Source organism: Neoarius graeffei, chromosome 7, assembly GCF_027579695.1.
Source record: "Neoarius graeffei isolate fNeoGra1 chromosome 7, fNeoGra1.pri, whole genome shotgun sequence".
Taxonomy (NCBI): Eukaryota; Metazoa; Chordata; class Actinopteri; order Siluriformes; family Ariidae; genus Neoarius; species Neoarius graeffei.
The window spans coordinates 86,820,041-86,841,728 of NC_083575.1; the positions used below are offsets into that span (position 1 = coordinate 86,820,041).

General features: G+C 39.8%; 1 protein-coding gene across 1 annotated transcript in view; it reads left to right on the plus strand.

Annotated features, from left to right (window-relative positions):
- The window catches only part of arhgap10 (Rho GTPase activating protein 10), a 270,463-nt gene that overhangs the window by 157,719 nt on the left and 91,056 nt on the right, over positions 1-21,688 (plus strand). Inside the window, exons 11-15 of the mRNA XM_060926548.1 lie at positions 2,644-2,725; positions 2,916-2,955; positions 4,606-4,674; positions 11,096-11,170; positions 19,698-19,782. Coding sequence (XP_060782531.1) covers positions 2,644-2,725; positions 2,916-2,955; positions 4,606-4,674; positions 11,096-11,170; positions 19,698-19,782 — 351 coding nt within the window. The remainder of the gene's footprint in view (positions 1-2,643; positions 2,726-2,915; positions 2,956-4,605; positions 4,675-11,095; positions 11,171-19,697; positions 19,783-21,688) is intronic.

Here is a 21,688-nt window from a genome sequence, read left to right on the forward strand (position 1 = left end):
ATTCTGTTATGTCAGTAATACGCATATTGCAATTTCGTTCAGTTCAGTCGCATTTTACCAGCGTTATGGCCGAGTCGCCAGCGGGGGATATTGCGCTCTCAGAGCACTCTTGTTTAATAATTAATTATATGAATGATTTTATTTCTTTTATTTATACAAAGTGCAGCATTGTACAGACATGCAGTAAATAATGTACATTTTTGAGACATTAATAATAATAATAATCTGAATTTATTTTGTATTATATGAGAATGGGAAAGAGTTGGTTTATTTATTTAGTTAAATTTATTTCTACAAAGTGCAGCATGATACCAACATAAGTACTCGATACACTTTTTTTTTTAAGATTAATAATATTGTAGGTTTATTAATGATATAAAAACCGTAGAGATTTAATTTTTTTCTTTTATTTATACAAAGTGCAGCATAGTGCACATACTGTAATACACGCTTCTGAGATTAATATGGTATTTTTATTGCATTGTATTTATAATAAAATTGTATAGATTTTATATATTTATTTAAATTATGTATACAAATTACAGCACTATACAGACAAATATGCAATACATTTTGAGACATGAATAATAATGTGAATTTATTTTGCATTATATGAAAATTGGAGTTTATTTAAATTTATTTATACAAAGTGCAACATGATGGACATGAATAATCAATACACTTTTCTGAAATATTAATGTTTATTAATTATATAAAAACCGTAAAGTAATTTATTTTAATTTATTTTTTATTTATACAAAGTGCAGCATAGTACAACCATACTCGGTCTACTGTTTTGAGATTCATATTGTATTTTTATTGCATTTAGTTATATACATTCATAATATTAAAATTGTATAAAGTGTGTTTTTTAATTTGTTAATTTTGTTGATACAAATTACAGCATCGTACAGACATAACTACTCGATAAATTTTTTTGAGACATTTAATAATGTGAATTTATTGTGTGTTGTATGAAAATTGGAAAGTGTTTTATTTGTTTAAATAAATTTAGACATGAATAGTCAATACACTTTTCTGTAGTAATAATATTGTGGGGTTTTGTATGAATTATTTTCAAATTATAAAGGGTATTTATTTATACAGAATGCAGCATGGTACAAACATAAATGGTCAAATTTTTCTGAGATTATTAATATTTTTATTGCATTAAATTATTGTATTTATAATAAAATTGCATGTAAATTGTTTGTACAGTTATACCACGTGCAGCATGATACAGATATAAATACTCAATACATGCTTCTGAAATGTAAATCATAACATTGTGGGGTTTTGTATGAATTATCTTCAAATTGTAGAGACGCCTTTCTTTAATTCTTTCTTTCTTTAACTGAAAACTGTCTGGCAAACAATATGAAGTGTACCTTATGCTGCTGGAAAGAAAATATTTAACGCTATAAAGTAAACTAACACACACAGAGTGATGAAGCAGATACTAACTGCTCAACACTGCGGATTTCCCACATGTGAGCTGAAGGACAAAGAGGAACCGAGTTCTGCGGAACACCTGGACTTGCGTGTGTGCAGCCAGTCAGGACTGAACCCTTTCAGTTTTCACTTAATGTGGTTGTGTGTGGGGGGTTTTTTTCTGGTGCAATTTAAAATGCACACTCACCGGCCACTTTAATAGGAATTTGTTCTTGGCTGCAGGAGTGGAACCCAATGTGGTTTTCTGTTCTGCTGTTGCATGCTGAGATGCTTTTCTGCTCACCACGGTTGTAAAGAGTTGCTATGAGTTACTGTATCCTTCCTGGGGGGGAAAAAAGCTCAAACCGATCTGTCCGTTTTCCTCCGAGCTCTTTTATTAGCAAGGCGTTTGGGGTTTTTTTTTTTTGTTCGTTTTTGTTTTTTCCACCCACAGAACTGTCGCTCACTGACTGACTCAACTCAGTGTTTTTTGTTTTTCGCACCATTCTGTCTGCGTAAACTCGAGACTGTGTGTGAAAAGCCCAGGAGATCAGCAGGTTCTGAAATACTCAAACCGACACCCATGCTACAGTGAAAGAAAGTCACACTAGTTTGAAATCGCAATTTTTTCCATTCTGATGTTTGAACATTAACTGAAGCTCTTGATTTGTGTCCGTGTGATTTGATGCATCAAGGGATCGGCTGATTATCGGACAGCGGGTGTAAAACGAGAAGATACATGGATGATCTGGTGTTTTGAGGGTTGCACATGTTTCAGGACCGTAATAATAATAAGATTAAATTCATGACAGTTGTGCTTAATTACAAACTATGACGACGCTGATTTATTCACTTGGTTGAATCGACATTAACGTTAGTTTTATTTTGTTGTTTAAAAGTTGGGGGCGTCGTGGCTCGGGTGGTTGGGGCGCCGTGCCGTGAATGCGGGCGACCCGGGTTCGGTTCCGGCCCGGTGTCGTTTCCCGATCCCTTCCCGTCTCTCTCTCCCGCTCGTTTCCTGTCTCTGCACTGTCCTGTCCAGTAAAGGTGCAAAAAGCCCAAAAAAATATCTTTAAAAAAAAAAAAAAAGTTGAGAATGGATGCCACTCGAAGTGGGAATTCCCATCTCTTAAATCCCTCTCCGAGGGATTTATGTATCATGGTTGCTGTGTCTGAGGTGTTGTATCTGACGTGATAGCGTTGTGTTTTCAGCCCCGGCATCGTGCTCACAGTCCAGGCCATCTCTGAAGATGACCACAGGTTCTGGATGCAGGCGATGGGAGGGAAAGAGCCGGTGAGTGAATCGCACTGTGAAACACAGCCTGCTCATCTTGTAGTCCGATATCTAACTGTGTGTGAGAGCTGGGTGGACTTGAAACAGCTGTTTCAGTCCATCAGTGATCCAGATGTGCAGCAAATACAATTTGTGGTTTTGAATGAGATCCAAAAAAGATATAATTGATTTTGTTTCTTATTTATTCCAGGTTCACCATCTTGGGAAAACGTATTCAAAAGAAAGAGGAAGTAAGTTAAATTTCTTAAAAATCAAAGAAAAGAGAATGTCCAGCTCAGTGCAAAAGTTTGCTTTTTCTTTCATGCAAAAACGAAATCAAATAAATTATGAAATGCGCTTCTTTTCAGCAACAATCCAAAACCAAGATGTTAAAAGAATAAATAGTTTGAAGGAACAGCTGGAATTTTTTTTAAAAATTTATTTATTTTTTAAAATTAAATAATACACATTCTAATCATATTTGCTCTGAGGGTGTGCAGACTTTTGCACCGGTCTGTATCCTGTCCTGTGTGATGCAGACATTTTATTTACTTTTATTCCAAAGTAAAACCAAAAAGGCAGAAACTCTTGAGATATTTTTTATAATTTAGTTTTTTTTTTTTAAATGCACGTTATTTGTTCGGAGGGTGTCCAGACATTTATTTATTTATTTATTTACCATTTTATTTACTTTTATTCCAAAATAAAACCAAAAAGGCAAAGTGTTGCACCAATCTTCAGATATTTTTATTATTTATTTTATTTTTTTATGAATACGCGTTATTTGTTCTGAGGGTGTCCAAATGCATTTGTTTTTTATTTTATTTACCATTTTATTTACTTTTATTCCAAAGTAAAACCAAAAAGGCAGAAACTCTTGCACCAATCCTCAGATATTATTATTATTATTATTATTAGGCGGCACGGTGGTGTAGTGGTTAGCGCTGTCGCCTCACAGCAAGAAGGTCCTGGGTTCGAGCCCCGGGGCCGGCGAGGGCCTTTCTGTGCGGAGTTTGCATGTTCTCCCCGTGTCCGCGTGGGTTTCCTCCGGGTGCTCCGGTTTCCCCCACAGTCCAAAGACATGCAGGTTAGGTTAACTGGTGACTCTAAATTGACCGTAGGTGTGAATGTGAGTGTGAATGGTTGTCTGTGTCTATGTGTCAGCCCTGTGATGACCTGGCGACTTGTCCAGGGTGTACCCCGCCTTTCGCCCGTAGTCAGCTGGGATAGGCTCCAGCTTGCCTGCGACCCTGTAGAACAGGATAAAGCGGCTAGAGATGATGAGATGAGATGAGATTATTATTATTATTATTAATTTCTTTTTAAAAATACACACTTATTTATTCTGAGGGTATGAAAAATTTGATTGACCATTTTATTTACTTTTATTCCAAAGTAAAACCAAAAAGGCAGAAGCTCTTGCACCAATCCTCAGATATTATTATTATTATTATTATTATTATTATTATTATTAATAATTTCTTTTTAAAAATACACACTTATTTGTTCTGAGGGTATGAAAAATTTATTGATTGACCATTTTATTTACTTTTATTCCAAAGTAAAACCAAAAAGGCAGAAACTCTTGCACCAATCTTCAGATATTTTTATTATTTTTTATTTTATTTATTTTATAAGTACACTGTTTATCCTGAGGGTGTCCAAACTTTTTTTTTTTTATTGACCATTTTATTTACGTTTATTCCAAAGCAAAACCAAAAAAAGCAGAAACTCTTGCACCAATCCTCAGATATTTTTTATAATTAGGTTATTATTTTTTCTTTCTGGTGTTTTATGTGATGTTTATTCTAAACTATTTCCTGTTCAGGATAATCGTTCCGTGTTCAGTCGGATGTAGAGAAATGAATTGAATGCAGACTTTTGTTTTTGTTATTCTGCAGTTGATGCCCTGCTGGACGATGTGGGTGTGAATTTTGTGAGGAATTCAATCAACGCTATTGAGGCGAGAGGTAAAGCTGTAAACACCGCACGAATGTTTACTGACCTCACTTTCGATTACTATTCTGAATCCATAACGATACGATGGTCAAGCGAACCCAGTAACGCTGCTCAGGCGGAAGGGAGGCAGCGAGTCAGTGCTCTCCTTCAGTGCACACGTTATCGTCTGATGTTTTTTTAAAAATGTTTTTTCCTCTGTACAAAAAAAAGAGCAGACTTGAGAGGAAAAGACGCGCCACATTGGCTCGTGTCTTCACAGTGAATAGAAAGATTCCTTCCTTCCTTTCTTTTCTTCTCTCTGTCTTTAAAATATTCCCTCAGGGTGGACAGTAAGTACCATGAGGGGGTAAAACTCTTTCACTCTGTTTCGAAGTATTCATTTCTTTTTATTTCTTTTTCCTTCCTTCCTTCCTTCCTTCCTTCCTTCCTTCCTTCCTTTCTTTCTTTCTTTCTTTCTTCTTTTTCTTTCCTCCCTCCCTTTCTTTCCTCCCTCCCTTTCTTTCTTTCTTTCTTTCTTTCTTTCTTTCCTCCCTTCTTTCTTTCTTTCCTCCCTTCTTTCCTCCCCTCCTCCCTTCTTTCCTCCCTTCTTTCCTCCCTTCTTTCTTTCTTTCTTTCTTTCTTTCTTTCTTTTTCCTCCTTTCTTTCTTTCTTTTTCCTCCTTTCTTTCTTTCTTTCTTTCTTTCTTTCTTTCTTTCTTTCTTTCTTTCTTTCTTTCTTTCTTTCCTCCCTCCTTTCTTTCCTCCCTTCTTTCTTTCTTTCTTTCTTTCTTTCTTTCTTTCTTTCTTTCTTTCTTTCTTTCTTTCTTCCCTTCTTTCTTTCTTTCTTTTTCTTTCTTTCTTTCTTTCCTCCCTTCTTTCCTCCCTTCTTTCTTTCCTCCCATCTTTCTTTCTTTCTTTCTTTCTTTCTTTCTTTCTTTCTTTCTTTCTTTCCTCCCTTCTTTCCTCCTTTCTTTCTTTCTTTCCTCCCTTCTTTCTTTCCTCTCTTTCTTTCTTTCTTTCTTTCTTTCTTTCTTTCTTTCTTTCTTTCTTTCCTCCCTCTCTTCTTTCTTTCCTCCCTTCTTTCTTTCTTTCTTTCTTTCTTTCTTTCTTTCTTTCCTTCTTTCTTTCTTTCTTTCCTCCCTTCTTTCCTCCCTTCTTTCCTCCCTTCTTTCTTTCTTTCTTTCTTTCTTTCTTTCTTTCTTTCTTTCAGTAAATAAGTCAGTCAACTTTATCAATAATGCCATGTGTGCAGGACATACAGAGAACTGAAATTGCGTTTCCCTCTTATTTATCCGTGGTGCAAACAGTAATAAACATGAAATATAAACTATAGGTAAAAGATATAAACTTAAAAAAAATAAATAAATAAATAAAAAAATAAAAATATATATATATATACACACACACACACACACACACACACAAACAAGCTAAAGCTATCTAAGAAAAGACAGTGGCAATCCAGAAAGTATAAATGTGGCAGTGTGAACAGAATTAACGGTATAAATTTAAATGTGACGAATGACAATATAAACAAAATGAACAATGTAAATGGGAACAGCAGTCTGACAGGATAGTAGGGCAATATAGCACGATATAAACAGAATTATCAGTATAAATATGGCAGTATGAGCAGAATTTACAGTGTAAGTGTAAATATGGCAGATATGACGGTATAAACAGTATAGCAGTGAAGTCTATAAAAGATGTATAAAGTGTAAACAGTGTTGTAAACAGTTTTCACATGGTGTGAATTTCGTTCAAGTTGGTTAAAGTGGCTGGTGACATTTGGTTTGTGTATTAAGGGAAGGGGGTACTGGCCTGGGAGGGAGTTCAGCATCCTGACAGCTTGGTGGATGAAGCTGTCTCTCAGTCTTCTGGTTCTCACCCGGAGGCTTCTCATTCTCCTCCCAGAAGGCAGGAGGCTGAAGAAGTGGCGGTTGGGATGGGTGGAGTCGCCCGCAGTGCTGAGTGCTCTGCGGGCCAGGCGTGTGTTGTAAATATCCTGAAGGGACGGTAGGGGGACACCGATGATCTTCTCAGCTGCTCTCACTATGCGCTGCAGGGTCTTCCGGCAGGATGCAGTACAGCCGCTGTACCACACAGTGATGCAGCTGGTCAGGATGCTCTCAGTGGTTCCGTGGTAGAAGGTGTGCATGATAGGGGCTGGTGCTCTAGCTCTTTTCAGTCTGCAGAGGAAGTACAGGTGCTGCTGAGCTTTCCTGGCCAGCGATGTGGTGTTGTTGCTCCAGGAGAGATCCTCGGTGAGGTACACACCCAGGAACTTGGCGCTGCTCACTCTCTCCACAGCGGCACCGTTGATGCTCAGTGGAGGATACTGGGTGGAGGCTCTCCGGAAGTTGACAACCATCTCCTTCGTCTGCACCACGCGGCCAGTTGGCTCACCTCGTCCCTGTAGTATGACTCATCATTGTTGTTAATGAGTCCCACCACAGTCGGGTCATCCGCAAACTTGATGAAGAGGTTGCTGTTGTGTGTTGGTGTGCAGTCGTGGGTCAGCAGGGTGAAGAGAAGGGGGCTGAGCACACATCCTTGGGGGGCCCCTGCGTTCAGTACGATGGTGCTGGATGTGTTGCTGCTGACCCGGACTGCCTGTGGTCTTCCGGTCAGGAAGTCCAGCAACCAGTTGCAGAGGGAGGTGTTAAGTCTTAGACAGTCCAGTTTCTGTATCAGCTGCTGGGGGATGATTGTGTTAAATGCTGAACTAAAATCTCAGAACAGCATCCGCATGTAAGAGTCCTTAATGTCCAGGTGAGTGAGAGCTGAGTGGAGAGCGGTGGAGATTGCATCATCAGTGGACCGGTTGGCCCGATATGCAAATTGGTACGGGTCCATGGAGGGAGGGAGGATAGATCTGATGTGCTGCATGACTAACCGCTCGAAGCACTTCATGACGATGGGGGTCAGTGCCACAGGGCGGTAGTCATTGAAGCAGGCCTTCTTTGGAACAGGGATGATGGTGGTGCTCTTGGAGCAGGTGGGGACAACAGCTTGGCTCAGGGAGGTGTTGAAGATGTCTGTGAGGACATCTGTGAGCTCCTCTGCACAGTCCTTTAGCACACGACCTGGAATGTTGTCAGGTCCTACAGCTTTGCGGGTGTTGATCCTGGAGAGGGATCTCCTCACACTGGCTGGAGACAGGGACAGCACCTGGCCATCCGGAAGGGGTGGTGTCTTCTGTGCAGGCGTGCTGCTGTCGTCTTCAAACCGTCCAAAGAAGTTGTTCAGACTGTTCAGCAGAGTGATGTCCTTGTCACAGGTCTGTGGTTGAGGTTTATAGCCCGTGATTGTCTGTATCCCCTGCCACAGGCTCCTTGTGTCTCTGCTGTCAGTGAAGTGATGGGTTATCCTGCTGCTGTACTGCCTCCTTGCTAGTCTGATGCCACGGGGCAAGTTGGCTCTTGCTGATCTCAGACCAGCCTCATCACCTGCTCTGAAAGCAGCGTTCCGGGCTTTCAGTAGCCGATAGACTTCCCCCGTCAGCCATGGTTTCTGGTTGGCCCGTACTGTGATGGTCTTAATGTCCGTGACATCATCAGTGCATTTACTAATGTAGGCTGTAACAGTCAGTACGTTTACGCGCGCATCCAAATCGAGCTGCTGTCGGTAATCGAGCAAAGGGTCCCAGCAGGGTGCCAGAGAAATCCAATCCTACATGCATACTGTGAAATCGAGCTATTGAGTGAGGTGCATTGTGCACCCGAGCCACAGGTGGCACCACAGGTGGCGCTACACGCCCCATCGTGTTGGTGCACTTCCGGTTGTCATCATGAAGAAGAGCTATTCAAGAGTATAAACAAAGGGACTACAGGCGAAAATTAGCATGTACTGCTATAACCTGGTACAGACATCTGTCCTGACCACAAGGATAATGTTTAATTTGTGCACTGTCCCTTTTAAAAATAAAATAAACTCTAAACTCTAAGAAGAGTGTTTGTAGTTTGTATGTACGAACAGAAGTGTTCCTAATAAAGTGTGCGGCTAAGGTGAAGTGTCATGCCGACCGAGGCTGTTTTTTTTTTTTTTTTTCTGACCGAGGCTGTTGTGTTTCCCGCTTGTGGTCTTGTCACTCGTCACTTCCGGAAGGGGCAGTGCTGAAGTAAGTAGCTGGACTACGTAGCTCGATAGGGTTTACATGCACTAAGTAGCTCGGCAGAAATCGCATAATCTAGGTTGCGTAGCTCGATTCCGAGAAATCAAGTTCGGTTCAGTTTCAGCCGAGCTAAGGTGTTTACATGCCATTTAGAACTTCGATTTCAGACGAGCAATGGCAGAAATTCGATTTTCTCTATGTGCATGTAAACGCACTCAGTGTCTGAATACTCCTGGATGTAGATCTGGTGGTTGTGAGTGGCTGCCTGCTTAAACATGTCCCAGCCTGTGATGTTAAGCAGTCCTGAAGTGCTGAGGAAGCACCCTCTGGCCACACCCGTACCTGCTTCTGGACCGGTCTGGTGACTTTGACCTTTGGCCTGTATGCTGGCATTAGCATAACAGTGATGTGGTCTGAAGCACTGAGATGGGGGAGGGGTGAGGCCTTGTATGCTCTTCTCAGTGTTGTGTAAACCAGGTCCATTGTGTTCTTTCACACTTTGAAACCTCAAAGTCTTCCCTTCTTTTTCATTCTCCTGTCTTTTTTCTTTCCTCCTGCCTTTTCCTTTTTCCTTCCCTCCTGCCTTTGTCTGTCTGTCTTGTCTTTCCTTCCTTCCAGTCTGTCTTGTCCTTCCTTCCTTCCTGTCTTCCTTCCTGTCTGTCTTTCTTGTCTTTCTTTCCTTCCTTCCTTCCTTCCTTCCTTCCTTCCTTCCTTCCTTCCTTCCTGTTTGTCCTTCCTTTCTGTCTGTCTGTCCTTCCTTCCTTCCTTCCTTCCTTCCTTCCTTCCTTCCTTCCTTCCTGTCTGTCCTTCCTTCCTTCCTGTCTGTCCTTCCTTCCTTCCCATCTGTCCTTCCTTCCTGTCTGTCTGTCCTTCCTTCCTTCCTTCCTTCCTTCCTTCCTTCCTTCCTTCCTTCCCGTCTGTCCTTCCTTCCTTCCCGTCTGTCCTTCCTTCCTTCCCGTCTGTCCTTCCTTCCTTCCTGTCTGTCCTTCCTTCCTGTCTCTGTCCTTCCTTCCTTCCTTCCTTCCTTCCTTCCTTCCTTCCTGTCTGTCTGTCCTTCCTTCCTTCCTGTCTGTCCTTCCTTCCTGTCTGTCCTTCCTTCCTTCCTTCCTGTCTGTCCTTCCTTCCTGTCTGTCTGTCTGTCCGTCCTTCCTTCCTTCCTTCCTTCCTTCCTTCCTGTCTGTCCTTCCTTCCTTCCTTCCTTCCTTCCTTCCTTCCTTCCTGTCTGTCCTTCCTTCCTTCCATCCTTCCTGTTTGTCCTTCCTTCCTTCCTTCCTTCCTTCCTTCCTTCCTTCCTTCCTTCCTTCCTGTCTGTTTGTCCTTCCTTCCTGTCTGTCTGTCCTTCCTTCCCGTCTGTCCTTCCTTCCTTCCTTCCTTCCTGTCTGTCTGTCTCCTTCCTTCCTTCCTTCCTTCCTTCCTTCCTTCCTTCCTTCCTTCCTTCCTGTCTCCTTCCTTCCTTCCTGCCTGCCTGCCTGCCTGCCTGTCTGTCCTTCCTTCCGTCTGTCCTTCCTTCCGTCTGTCCTTCCTTCCTTCCTTCCCGTCTGTCCTTCCTTCCTTCCTGTCTGTCCTTCCTTCCTTCCTTCCTGTCTGTCCTTCCTTCCTTCCTTCCTTCCTTCCTTCCTTCCTGTCTTTAAAATATTTCCTCGGAGTGTACAGAAACTACCATCGTTTTGTTTCTATTTTTCCTTTCTTTTTTCTTTTTCTTAAATGTCTTTTTTTGAGTTCGTATATTTAACCATTTATTATTTATCCTTATATAGGAATGTTTTATTTAATATGAATTACATTGAGTTAAATAAGTATTTTAAATATATATAATATATATTTATATTCCCGGTGTACAGGGAACAAATGCACAAACGTTATCTCCATATTTACTTCTGTCCAGTGATTAATAGTTAAAAAAATGAATGGTAAATTAAAGGCTTCCTCTTGCGCTAAACTGATTTTTTTTTTTTTTAAATCATAATCTATGCATTATATGTATGTATGTTGTGTACACAGAATTTCATGTGTATTTGAGAATTGAACTATAATCATAGATTTTTGTTCCATTTTAGATCTATAATATTTCTTTATATTAATGTAATGATTATTATACAGAGTGTATTGGGATACAGTGATATCCGAGGTCACTGTGAGCTCGTTATTGTGACCTGCACTCATGTGATTGGACACTAGAGGGCGGACTGCGCTCACGGATTCCTGTGTCCTTGCCGTGCACCTGTCAGACTTGAACACACACTTGAGTGGGAAATGGACAGCTCGTAATGTTTACTCCAGCGAGTGTGTTGGGAAGAGCTGAGCTCTGATCAGTGTGTTGTGATGAATTAATGTGTGCAGGGATCAATGACCAGGGCTTGTACAGAGTGGTCGGGGTCAGCTCCAAGGTCCAGAAGCTCCTCAGTCTGATGATCGGTAAGTGACACTCTTACACTGTCGAGAATAAAGTGTGTGTTTAAACTCTTATTACAGCAGGTACAGCCTCGGGGTCATGTGTACACGGTACGGGAACGAGTGTCGTTAGGGGTAGGTACTGCTCAAACAAGCCTCCTCAGATCAGGTTCCTGCAATGCAAAGCTGGAAAGCTATAATTGAGAACAAAACAGTGCTGTGTTTTTCGGGTTAATTCAAATTATTCTATCCACATTCACTGGATATGAGCAATTGCATGCTCTGATTGGCTACTCTACTACTAGGATATCAGCTCATATACCATGAGTAGAGAAAAACGAAATGGTGGAGCATGGTGTTGAAGCAATTGAGGACGAATTTAAAAACTTCTCGAAAGCAAACCCCCCTCCCTCCCCAAAAAAAGGAGCAACAAAATGTTAGTATTTGATAGTCAGAACATATCTTTTTTTTTTTTCAAGAATTTTTTTCGCATTTTTCAGAAATTGCTCGTTTCCTTTCGCCGGTTTGTTTACTTTTTTCATCTTTAAAATTTGTTAAATTTTTATTTTTTATTTTATTTTTTTAAAAGACTGGTTCAAAAGCTCAAAGAAGTTTGAAAGTTACAGAACTGAAATGTCCAAGGAAGAATGAAATAAATGTCTAAAGCTGTTCTAGACCTCGGCACGACATTAAGACGGCACTTTGTACAAAAAAAAAAACAAAAAACCTTAGTCAACTCGTGCAGCCGTCGATAGGTTTTTAAGAAGTCCGACTAAGCGGAAATGATTGTGTCGGACGTTTTGGGTCAAGTTTTATTTATCGAATTTGCTGAAATTAAAAATAAAAATGCTCTGTTTCTCAAAATCCAGTGAATGTGAATAGAATAAAACCGTTATTCCACTCAATCTCGTCGTACATGGATTACAGCCGACTTGGTGCTACGCGCCTCATCAGCTGTCAGCTCATGTACGACTCGATTTCGTGGAATAACTGTTAATTATATGAACGTCTGACTGTATAAATAATAGTTTTATTAAAGTGTCTAAACCAGCTGTTCGCTCATAAGTTTGAAATTAAGTTCAGTTAGACTCATCATAACGATTTAACAGTAATATTAGAGAAACAGCAGCCAGTAGAAACTGGGGCATCTACAAATTTTACCGTCGATGATCGGAACAGGTTAGAGAGGTCCTTGAGGGAAGTGACGACGTTAAAGGAGAACTGAAGGCAATTTTTTTTATGATCAAAATTCTCTATCTCATTTTATTAAATATCGGAATGCATTTTTGATTGCTGTTTTGTCGCTGCTATAGCAAGTTGAGAGTGTTTGAAATATGCTCTGTAATATATCAGTCCATATGTCAAAGCAACGGCCGTAAACGAGATTCGTTGAGACCTGTGCGAGACATCATAGGACGGAAGTAAAACATACAGCGGAAGTCAAAGTGACCGACATCTGCCGACATTGTCAAAAGACGTGCGCGCCCTCTTTCGAACGCTGACGTAATCAAGCCGGAAGTTTTGTTTGTTTTGATAGCGATCAGGAAAGTTTGAAAAAAGTAGGCAGTAATCGTCATTTAAACTCGTTTTTGTGCAATACTTCGTTTGGAAAACAGTTTTCAAAATGGCGGCGCTGACACCTGGCTGACACTTCTTCACGTTTCGAAGTCTCGCACAAGTCTCGTGAAGATCGCGCGGATAAGCGACGCCTGCCGTGGACCAAACGGACTAAATTCGACACGGCTAAAAACCGAATAGGCCGATAAGTATAATATTTATTTACCAATACGAGTCACGATATAAGGTTACTAAAACCGAAAACGTCATTGAATAACACGTGAATTAAGAAATAAAGCAAGTTTACAAGTGACTTCAGTTCCTCTTTAACCATATTTTATTTATTAACATACTATAATACATTAGATGCATCTATAAATGGATAAAAATGTTGTGGAAAATCCGTAATACAAGTTAGTTTCTGTTCTCAGCACCAGTAACCAGTTGTTCCTTCACGAGTTTTTCTTTTTTTTTAATATATAAACTTTCTTGATGTTTTTTCAGACAAAAATAAATCAAGTTTTTAGTTCTGCTCTTCTCCGATTTGTTCTAAAGCACTGAAACTGGAGACTCCTTCCAGAATATAAAAGGTTTCATAAACATCTTGGAGAAAACGTAATCCATTTACGTTAATCTCGACAAAGCTGCTGTTCGAGCAAATTATGCTAATGAGCACCTTCAAACCAATCAGATTGAAGAATTGAGCAGGGTGAGAGCGTGCACGCCTGGACATTTCACGTTGGACCCTGCTGAGAAATTCTGACTGGGAGAAGTTTTGGGCCCGAAGCCAAAATTTTGTCTCATTGGCATTCAGACGACTCTCCCGTCTGGGCTGTGTTTTTCTCTTCCTTTGTCTCTCTTCCTCTGTCCCACTGTCTTGTCCTTGTCGGTGACACTTGGCTCTGTTGCTGCAGGCTAGCAATCAGATTTCCACCTGGTTTTCCATCCTTCTTTTTTTTTCTTATTTCTCCTCAATCCTGCAGTCACTTTTTCTCTTTTCAGCTCAGAGCCCATCCCTACTGCTCTGCCCGAGTTTGTAGTCTCCACCTTACTTTCATACTTTTCAGCTTTATTTTCCCTGCACCATTTTTATCCCCTCTCTCTCTATCTCTCTCCCCCTCATTCATTCTCTTTCTTGCATGCCTCTTCGCTTTCTCCTACAGACGTTGCCCCAGCCAGTGGCCTTGTGCTCTGAATTCTAATTGCTCGGTTGAATCGGCACACTCCGAGTTCCTGCTGCGACCTGAACCCATCCACCCTTGAGTTTAACAGCCATCATCACTTTCCTAACCACAGCAGCAGCCATTTTACCTTTCGTGATCGACTCGATCCCGAGAGTTGCCGTCAGATGATCACAAAGTGTAACCCTTCAGATCAGCTCTCAAAAGAAATTGTTACCTAAATCCTTTCATGGTTCTTCAGTTTTCCGTCTGGAGAACCCCAAGTCCTGAAGGTCCTACGGTCGAGTGTTTTCCTGGTTAACGTGTTTCTTTTTGAAACAGACGTACAAACTTCTCATGCTGTAACAAGAAAGGTTTCTTGTTCTAAGAATATAGTCTTTATCCGGTTATAACGTGATAATTTATATTGTAAGGCTATAAGGTGAAACTCGTGTTTACGGAAACGCACATCTAGTCAGCGGGAAAACACTGGGAGCGATGTCATCGGCATGAAATATCAAAAATGCAAGTTTTTTTTTCTTTTTATTATCTAGACACATTCACAAACAAAGTCCCCAAATTTATCAAGACAATTCATCAGTTTCCTCACGAGTGACACAGATTTACAATCCCAATTCCAAAAAAGTTGGGACACTGTGTAAAACATAAATTAAAAACAGAATGTGAAGATTTGCAAATCATGGAAACCCTCGATTTCATTGAAAGTAGGACAAAGACAGCATATCAGATGTTGAAACAGAAAAATTGCATTGCTTTTTGAAAAATATATGCTCATTTTGAATTTGATGTCAGCAATGCATTTCAGAAAAGTTGGGACGGGGCAACAAAAGACTGAAAAGAACTTGGTTAGCTGGCAACAGATCAGTAACATGATTGGGTATAAAAAGAGCATCCCAGAGAGGCGGAGTCTCTCAGAAGTAAAGATGGGGAGGGGTTCACCGCTCTGTGAAAGACTGCGTGGGCAAACAGGATGATAATTTAAGAATAACGTTCCACAATGTAAAATTGCAAAGAATTTAGGGATCACATCATCTATGGTCCATAATATCATTAAAAGATTCCGAGAATCTGGAGAAATCTCTGTATGCAAGAGACAAGGCTGAAAACTGACATTTGATGTCCGTGATCTTCAGGCCCTCAGGAGACACTGCATTAAAAGCAGACACGTGTCTGTAGTGGAAATCACTGTATGGGCTCAGGAACACTTCAGAAAACCATCATCTGTGAAAACAGTTCATTACTGCATCCACAAATGCAAGTTAAAACCAGATATAAACAATATCCAGAAACACCGCCACCTTCTCTGGGCCCGAGCTCTTTTACGATGGACTGAGGTGAAGTGGAAAACTGTCCGGAGGTCTGACGAATCAAAAGTAGAAATTCTTTTTAGAAATCTTGGACACCACGTCCTTCAGGCTAAAGAGGAGAGGGACCATCCGGCTTATCAGTGCACAGTCCAAAAGCTGTGATGGTATGAGGGTGCATTAGTGCACATGACATGTGTAGCTTGTACATCTGGGAAGGCGTCATTAATGCTGAATGATATATACACGTTTCAGAGCAACATACTGCCATCCAGACAAAATCTTTTTCAGGGAAGGCATTCCTTTCTTTCAGCAAGACAATTCTAAACTGTGTTCTGCACATATTAAAACTACATGGCTCTGTAGTAAAAGAGACCAGGTGCTAAACTGGCCTGCTGCAGTCCAAACTGGTGTTCCATTTAAAACATTTGGTGCGTTATGAAGTGCTGAGCAACTGATTGTATGGGACAACATTTCTCTTTCAAAACTACAACAATTGTTGTTCTCAGTTCCCAAATGTTTACGGTGTTGTTAAAAGTAGAGGTGTAGCAACACAGTGGTAAACATGCCCCTGTCCCAACTTTTCTGAAACGTGTTGCTGACATCAAGTTCAAAATGAGCATACTGTATATATATATTTTTTTTGGGGGGGGGGGAACAATCAAATTTCTCACTTTCAACATTTGCCGTGCTGTCCTTAGACTATTTTCAATGAAATGTAGGGTTTCTATGATTTTGCAAATTATTGCATTGTTTTTATTTACAGGTTACACAGCATCCTAACTTTTTTGGAATTAGGGTTGTATATGTACAGAACGTCAATATTACACTGATTGTAGTTTGATTCCTTCTTGTTTCAATGCCCTAAAGTTCTCTAGAACTTTCCAACTCTGAGCAAAGCCTCATGCTTTTTTTTTTTTTAATTAAATTTCATCTCATTCTCATTATCTGTAGCTGCTTTATCCTGTTCTACAGGGTCGCAGGCAAGCCGGAGCCTATCCCAGCTGACTACGGGCGAAAGGCGGGGTACACCCTGGACAAGTCGCCAGGTCATCACAGGGCTGACACATAGACACAGACAACCATTCACACTCACATTCACACCTACGGTCAATTTACAGTCACCAGTTAACCTAACCTGCATGTCTTTGGACTGTGGGGGAAACCGGAGCACCCGGAGGAAACCCACGCGGACACGGGGAGAGCATGCAAACTCCGCACAGAAAGGCCCTCGCCGGCCCCGGGGCTCGAACCCGGACCTTCTTGCTGTGAGGTGACAGTGCTAACCGCTACACCACCGTGCCACCCTTAATTAAATTTAATTTTTCAGCATGATTTTAAAGAGCGTCATAAGAAGTGACGCGCTCCTGACATTTAATTTGCACGTGTTGGATGCTTCTTTTGTTCCATGAAACGGAAGACAATTAACCAAAGTTTCTCAGAAGTTGAAAAGATGACACATCTGTTTCACCCCAGAAAGTGCATTTTCACACATTTACACTTGAAGAGTGTGGGTTTTTTTTTTCTTTCTTTCCTGCAGTTTTATCGAAGTAGTCTGATCCTCCATACGTCTCACTCCGGTGAGACAGAAACGTGTCCGGAGTTAATACTCGGGCTTTTCCGTAGCAACAGAAATGCTTCATCTTGTTCTAGCACTTAATGTCTGAAGGGAGGAAGAAAGGTGTTTTGTTCAGACAGGTAATTGTGATAAAACTCTCGAGGAGGTCGTCTTCTTGGATTAGACTGGAAGCTATTAAATGGATGTCTTTTCCTTCTTGTAGTAAGTAAATAAATTGTTTTGGTCACTTTAGACCGGAACCGAACTCTTTGTGTAGCTCTGCCTGGAATGAGTGTAGCTGTGAGCTTTCTCGCTGATTATACCTTCGTTTTTGTTCATCTCGCTCGCTTGCTCTTTATCACACTTCCTGATGTTTTTTTTCTTCCTTTTTCACATTTACACATACACCTGCCTTAGTCGCAGTCTCTGTCTCTCTCTGTCGTTGCGAAACCAAGTTGATGGTGGTGCGTTTTTTTCTTCTTCCCTCCTTTCTTCCTCCCCTTGTGTTCTCTCAACATCTTTAAGGTGTACTAGTGCATCTCAAAAAATTAGAATACCATGAAAAAGTTCTTTTTTTAATAATTTAATTCAAAAAGGTGAACTTTCATATATTCTATATTCATTACATGTAAAGTGAAATATTTAAAGCCTTTTTTGATGATTATGGCTTATAGCTCATGAAAATCAGAAATCCAGTATCTCAAATTATTAGAATATTCCCTAAGATCAATAAAAAAAAAAAAGGATTTACAATACAGAAATGTCCAACTTCTGAAAAGTATATTCATTTATACACTCAATACTTGGTTGGGGCTCCTTTATCATGAATTACTGTATCAATGCGGTGTGGCATGGAGGTGATCAGTCTGTGGCACTGCTGAGGTGTTATTGAAGCCCAGGTTGCTTTGATAGCGGCCTTCAGCGTATCTGTATTTTTGGGTCGGGTGTTTCTCATCTTCCTCTTGACAATACCCCATAGATTCTCTTTGGGGTTCAGGTCAGGCAAGTTGGCTGGCCAAACAAGCACAGTAATATCATGGTCAGCAAACCATTTGGTAGTAGTTTTGGCACTGTGGGTAGGTGCTAAGTCCTGCTGGAAAAGGAAATCAGCATCTCCAAAAAGCTCGTCAGCAGATGGAAGCATGAAGTGCTCTAAAATCTCCTGGTAGATGGCTATGTTGACTTTGGACTTGATAAAATACAGTGGACCAACACCAGCAGATGGCATGGCACCCCAAATCATCACAGACTGTGGAAACTTCACGCTGGGCTTCAAACACCTTGGATTCTGTGCCTCTCCACTCTTCCTCCAGACTCTAGAACCGTGATTTCCAAATTAAATGCAAACTGTACTTTCATCTGAAAAGAGGACTTTGGACCACTGAGCAACAGTCCATTTCTTTCTCTCCTTAGCCCAGATAAGACACTTCTGACGTTGTCTCTGGCTCAGGAGTAGCTTGATATTAGGAATGAGAAAGTTGTATCCCCTTTCTTGAAGATGTCTGTTCGTGATGGGTCTTGATACACTGACACCAGCCTCAGTCCACTCCTTGTGAAGCTCTCCCAAGTTCTTGAATCAACTTTTCTTGATAATCCTCTCAAGACTGCGGCCATCCCTGTTGCTTGTGCACCTTTTCCAGCCACCCTTTTCAGCAATGACCTTTTGTGGCTTACCCTCCTTGTGGAGGGCATCAGTGATCATCTTCTGGACAACAGTCAAGTCAGCAGTCTTCCCCATGATTGTGGTTGTGTGTACTGAACTAGACCGAGAGATACACTGTGTTCATACTGTTTTACTCAAACTCGAAATGAAATATTCTAATATTTTGAGATGGGGTTTTTTTTATGTTTTTGTACTGTATGCCATACTGATTAAAATTAAAATAGAAAAAATGCTTGAAACATTTTAGTTTGTGTAATGAGTCTATAATATATAACACTTTCACTTTCTTAAATAACTGATGGAAAATATTGAACTTTTTCACAATATTCTAATTTTTTGAGATGCACTAGTATGTCTGAGTGAATTTGATACTTCATCAGACCTCAGGCTATTTCTGATGGAATGTAATTACAGCTCGACAGATGTTTTTCCAAATTGGAAAAAGTTGGGACGGTATAGAAAATGCAATTTCTCAACGTAGTTTGACTTGTATTTCATTGCAAACAGTACTACGAACCCAAGATATTTCACGTTTTGTCCGGTCAACTTGATTTCATGTGTTAATATCCGTCCAGTCCTGCATTCCAAAAAAAGGTTGGGATGGGGCAATTTAGGGCTAGACATGAGGTAAAACAATTAAATAACTCTATAGAAACTGTGACTCAAATCATGCTAATTTGTGCTCGTTGACCTTTGTCAATTGGTCATTTTGCTGGACAAAATAAAAACTAATTGGGGAAAAAAACCCTGAAATTGACAGTTATAAGTCATTTGGAAAAAAAACCAGTTTTTCATGAATCATTCTGGTTCCATGATCCAGATCAGCACCAAAAGTCAATGTAATGTAGCCCAGAGGTATTTTTCATGTGAAATTTGCTGGTGATTGGTTCAAAACTGAGGGAGAACGAGGGTCTTAAATATATTGTTGTAATATGATGAGGAGGAGGAGGATCTTGAGGGAGAGTAATAATTTGTGCTCACGCAAATTAATGATGTGATTTGCAACAGGCAATTGTAATCATGAAAAAGTCCTCGACTTTGAGGAGCAAAGATGGACCAAGGATGTCCAGTTTGTCAACAAGTGCATGAGAAAAGTAATAAAACGTTTAAAAACAATGTTCCTCAAAGAACAATGGGAAGGGATTTAGGTCTTTCACCCTCTGCGGTGCATAACATCAGTCAGCAATTCAAGGAAGCTGGAGGAATTTCAGTGTGTAAAGAGCTTATTATGATGAATATAGGTTTGATGCCCCATTCCTGTTTCTCTCGGTTTTATTTTTTTCTCCAGATGAAAAGAGCAGTGACGTGGACTTGGCCGTGAGTGAGGACTGGGACGTGAAGACCATCACGAGCGCTTTAAAGCAGTACCTGAGGTAGGAGGCAGGCACGCGGCATCATGTTACCGGCTTTTGGTTTGTCCTGGAGCTCTGAGGGAATAAACTGAGTGAAGTTTATTTCACTCAAAAGTGTTATTCCATTTATTTCAACAATTTTGCAAATTGTAATGCTGTTAAATGCTGCAGGTTTGATTGGTTGGAAAGCCACACCTTTTTTCAGAATGACACATCCAGTTGAAAAGGAAATGTTGACCTCATAACACTTGGATTTGATCATGACATGAGACTTTCACGTCACTTTTGAAATGTTTACGTCATTGTGACAGTTGAAAAATGAACATTTGACCTCATAAAAACATCCATTTCATAATGACTTCTGTTTTACAATGACCTTTTTTCTTTTTGAATTTTATTTCATCATGACACATTTATTGAACAATGACGTGTTTACTTCATTAAGCCTCGGTCACAACCGGACGTATGATTTTTTGGCCGTGCGATTTTTGGCGTTTCCCAAATTGCTGCTTTTTTTTTTTCGTGGAGAAAGACTCACGTTGGCCGTAAGTTTGTCTTGCAATCAGCACGTCACACGTGCGTCCTCCGTGCGTTTCTTGTGTTTTTTGCACATAGACCTGCCGTAGGAGCACGTACAGCCGGTTGTGACCTAGGCTTTAATGTCATGACCTTTATTTCTTAATGGCATTTGCTTCATAATGAGACATTTGTTGGATAATGACGTGTTGACTTCATAATGTAATGACAAATATTTACTTCACAATGATGCATTTCTTTCAGAATGACATTTATTTTATAATGACACATTTTCATAATGATTTTTTTTTCAGAATGACATTTACTTCATAATGTCATAACGTTTTATTTCGTACTGGCACTTTTTAAAATTTTTATTTATTATGACACGTTTACTTCATAGCGACACATATTTAGTTGAAAAATAAACATTTACCTCCTCAGGACATTTATTTCATAATGACATGTTTGTTTTACAATGACTTTCTTCTTGAGAATTTTATTTCATAATGACATTTATTGGATAATGACGTGTTGATAATGTAATTACACGTTTACTTCATGAGGACACATTTATTGGATAGTGGCATGTTTATTTCATCATGACACGTCTGTTGGATAATAACGTTGACTTCATTAGGACACATTTATTGAACAATGACGTTTACTTAATGTCATGACATTTATTTCATAATGACTAACTTTGTAATGACATTTGTTGGATAATGACATTTATTTTATAATGTTTTACAATGACACATTTTCAGAATGAGAATTTTTTCAGAATGACATGTTTCCTTCAGTAGGGACACATTTATTTCATAATGACATTTACTTCATAATGTTATGACATTTATTTCATAATGACATTTACTTCATAATGTTATGACATTTATTTCATGATGACATTTGTTGGATCATGACGTTGACTTCACAATGATGCATTTATTTCAGAATGATATGTTTATTGGATAATGACATTTACTTCATAATGTAATGACATTTCATCATGACATTTGTTGGATAATGACGTGTTGACTTGATATAAATGAAGTTTACTTCACAATGACGCATTTATTTCAGAATGACATGTTGGATAGTGACATTTAATTCACAATGTAATTGTATTTATTTCATAATTTTATAATGGCACATTTTCATCAGAATTATTTCAGAATGACATGTTTACTTAATTAGGACACATTTGTTGCATAATGACATTTGTTGGATAATGATGTGTTGACTTCATAATGTAATGGCGTTTATTTCAGAATGACTGACTCATTTATTGGATAATGACGTTTACTTCATAACGTCATGACATTTATTTCATAATGACATTTTGTTGGATAGTGACGTGTTGGCTTCACAATGACGCATTTGTTTCAGAATGACATGCTTATTGGATAAT